This window comes from Pseudonaja textilis, chromosome 7 (genome assembly GCF_049901715.1).
Source record: "Pseudonaja textilis isolate UNSWEBS1 chromosome 7, rPseTex1.2, whole genome shotgun sequence".
Taxonomy (NCBI): Eukaryota; Metazoa; Chordata; class Lepidosauria; order Squamata; family Elapidae; genus Pseudonaja; species Pseudonaja textilis.
In genome coordinates this window covers 835,437-837,500 of record NC_141996.1, presented here as the reverse complement: position 1 = coordinate 837,500, position 2,064 = coordinate 835,437, and the positions used below count along the sequence as shown (strand labels likewise).

Here is a 2,064-nt window from a genome sequence, read left to right as displayed (position 1 = left end):
TGAGCAAGACCGTTCCTAAAGTCGATTTCGCCTTGCTTTATGACCTTTCTTGCCCCCTTTGTTCTGTGAATCACTGCAGTTGTTAAGTGAGTCGCAGGGTTGATAAGTGAACCTGGCTTCCTCCATTGGCTTTGCTCGTCAGAGGGTCGCAAAAGGGGATCACCTGACCTCCGAGGACACAGCGACCGTCATATGTGTGAGCCCAGGGGCCGAGCATCTGAATGTAAATCACAGGAATGCAAATCGAGTCGTAACTGTGAAAAACGGCCATAACTCACTTTTCTCAGCGCCGTTTTAACTTCAGACGGTCACTAAGCAAACTGTTGTAAGTGGAGGACCACCTGTCCGCCCCTTCACCGGGCTTTTACGGCCCTCTCTAAGCGGTTTAGAGGGTCAGCCTCTCGCCCCTTGTAAATGTTGGCGCAGTCACCATTCCTGGAGGCCGGTGGCTCCTCCACCGGTTCTAGGCCAGGAATAGTGAGTCCAGCAGAAGCGGTGGGTCATTCGTCGGGGTTTGGGTTTAAACATGCTTGGGATATAAACACAGCAGGCCCATCACCTGACCAAATTTTTTTAAAAATAAAATGAGATAAATAATGGAAAGAAATCCAAAAGGCAGACTTGCTGGATGGGTGACTAGGATCATTTTTGGCTGTCAGTTTTCTAACTGAAGAAGAAAATGGAGGGGATCTTCCTTGCAATTCTCTTTCTACCTAAACTGCCAAATTATTTATTTATGTATGTATGTATTTATTCATTTATTTCCTTCCTTCCCTCTCTTCCTTGTTCCTTCCTTCCTTTCCTCTCTCTCCCTGTTTCTTCCTTCCTTCCCTCCCTCCTTCCTTTCCTCTCTCTTGTTTCTTCCTTCCTTCCTTCCCTCCTTCCTTTCCTTTCTCTCCTTGTTCCTTCCTTCCTTGTTCCTTCCTTGTTCCTTCCTTCCTTCCTTCCTTGTTCCTTCCTTCCTTTCTTCCTTCCTTCCTTTCCTTTCTCTCCTTGTTTCTTCCTTCCTTGTTCCTTCCTTCCTTTCCTTTCTCTCCTTGTTCCTTCCTTCCTTGTTCCTTCCTTCCTTCCTTTCCTCTCTTCCTTCCTTTCCTTTCTCTCCTTCTTCCTTCCTTCCTTGTTCCTTCCTTCCTTTCGTCTCTTCCTTGTTCCTTCCTTCCTTCCTTCCTTCCTTCCTTCCTTCCTTCCTTCCTTCCTTCCTTCCTTCCCTCTCTTTCCTTGTTTCTTCCTTCCTTCCCTCCCTCCTTCCTTTCCTCTTCCTTCCTTCCCTCTGTTCCTTGTTCTTTCCTTCCTTCCCTTCCCTTTGCTTCCCTTCCCATTTTCCTTTTCTTTCTTAATTCATTCCTCCCTCTCTCATCTACCCTCTATCTTCTGCTCATCCGTATCTATCAGGTGTATTGGCCACTCCTCTTACTACAAGGCAGCTCGGGACAGGTGCATGGGGGTGGGGGGCGATCTCCGGAGTGCCCACCTTTCTGGGGTCCCAGGGTGCCGAGATACTCGCAGTGGTAGCTCCACTGGTTGAAGGTCTCCAGGATGTGCAGGGGGTCTCCGGGGATGGCGTGGGTCAGGACGTAACGGAAGGCCCGCTCTTCCCGCGAGAGGCCAGTCAGGTAGTCCCGCACCTTCCGGAGGAGCACCGCTCGGTAGAAGAACAGGAAGTAATGGCGGTATCGGATGAGCAGGGTGGCCACACAGGGCAGAAACGCCAGGGCAATGGCCGGAGAGACCATGGGGGCCACTCGGGAGGGCTGGAGGGGCGAGAAGACCAGTTGGACAAGGACTGGCGGGCAGGCAGAGAAAAGGGAAGCCCCTCCACTCACTCCCCGCTTGGCTTGAAGTGGACACTCGGTCGCTTGTCACCATGTCTTCCTAGCACAGGTGGGATTCAGCCAGTTCTCGCCAGTTCTGGAGAACCAGTAGCGGACATTCTGAGTAGTTGGGAGAACCAGCCAATCCCACCTCTGACTGGCCCCGCCAACCTCATCTCTTCTCCGCCTCCTGAGTCCCAGCCGATGGGCTGGGTCTCCTTGGGTTGCCCTGCCCAGGAGAACGGAGCTGGAA

At 51.7% G+C, this 2,064-nt stretch overlaps 1 protein-coding gene across 1 annotated transcript in view; it reads right to left on the bottom strand.

Moving 5' to 3' along the window:
* The window catches only part of TOMT (transmembrane O-methyltransferase), a 4,712-nt gene extending 2,979 nt beyond the window's left edge, over positions 1–1,733 (bottom strand). Inside the window, exon 1 of the mRNA XM_087937888.1 lies at positions 1,472–1,733. Within this exon, the coding sequence (XP_087794014.1) occupies positions 1,472–1,733 (262 nt within the window). The remainder of the gene's footprint in view (positions 1–1,471) is intronic.
* Between the last annotated feature and the right edge of the window lie 331 nt (positions 1,734–2,064).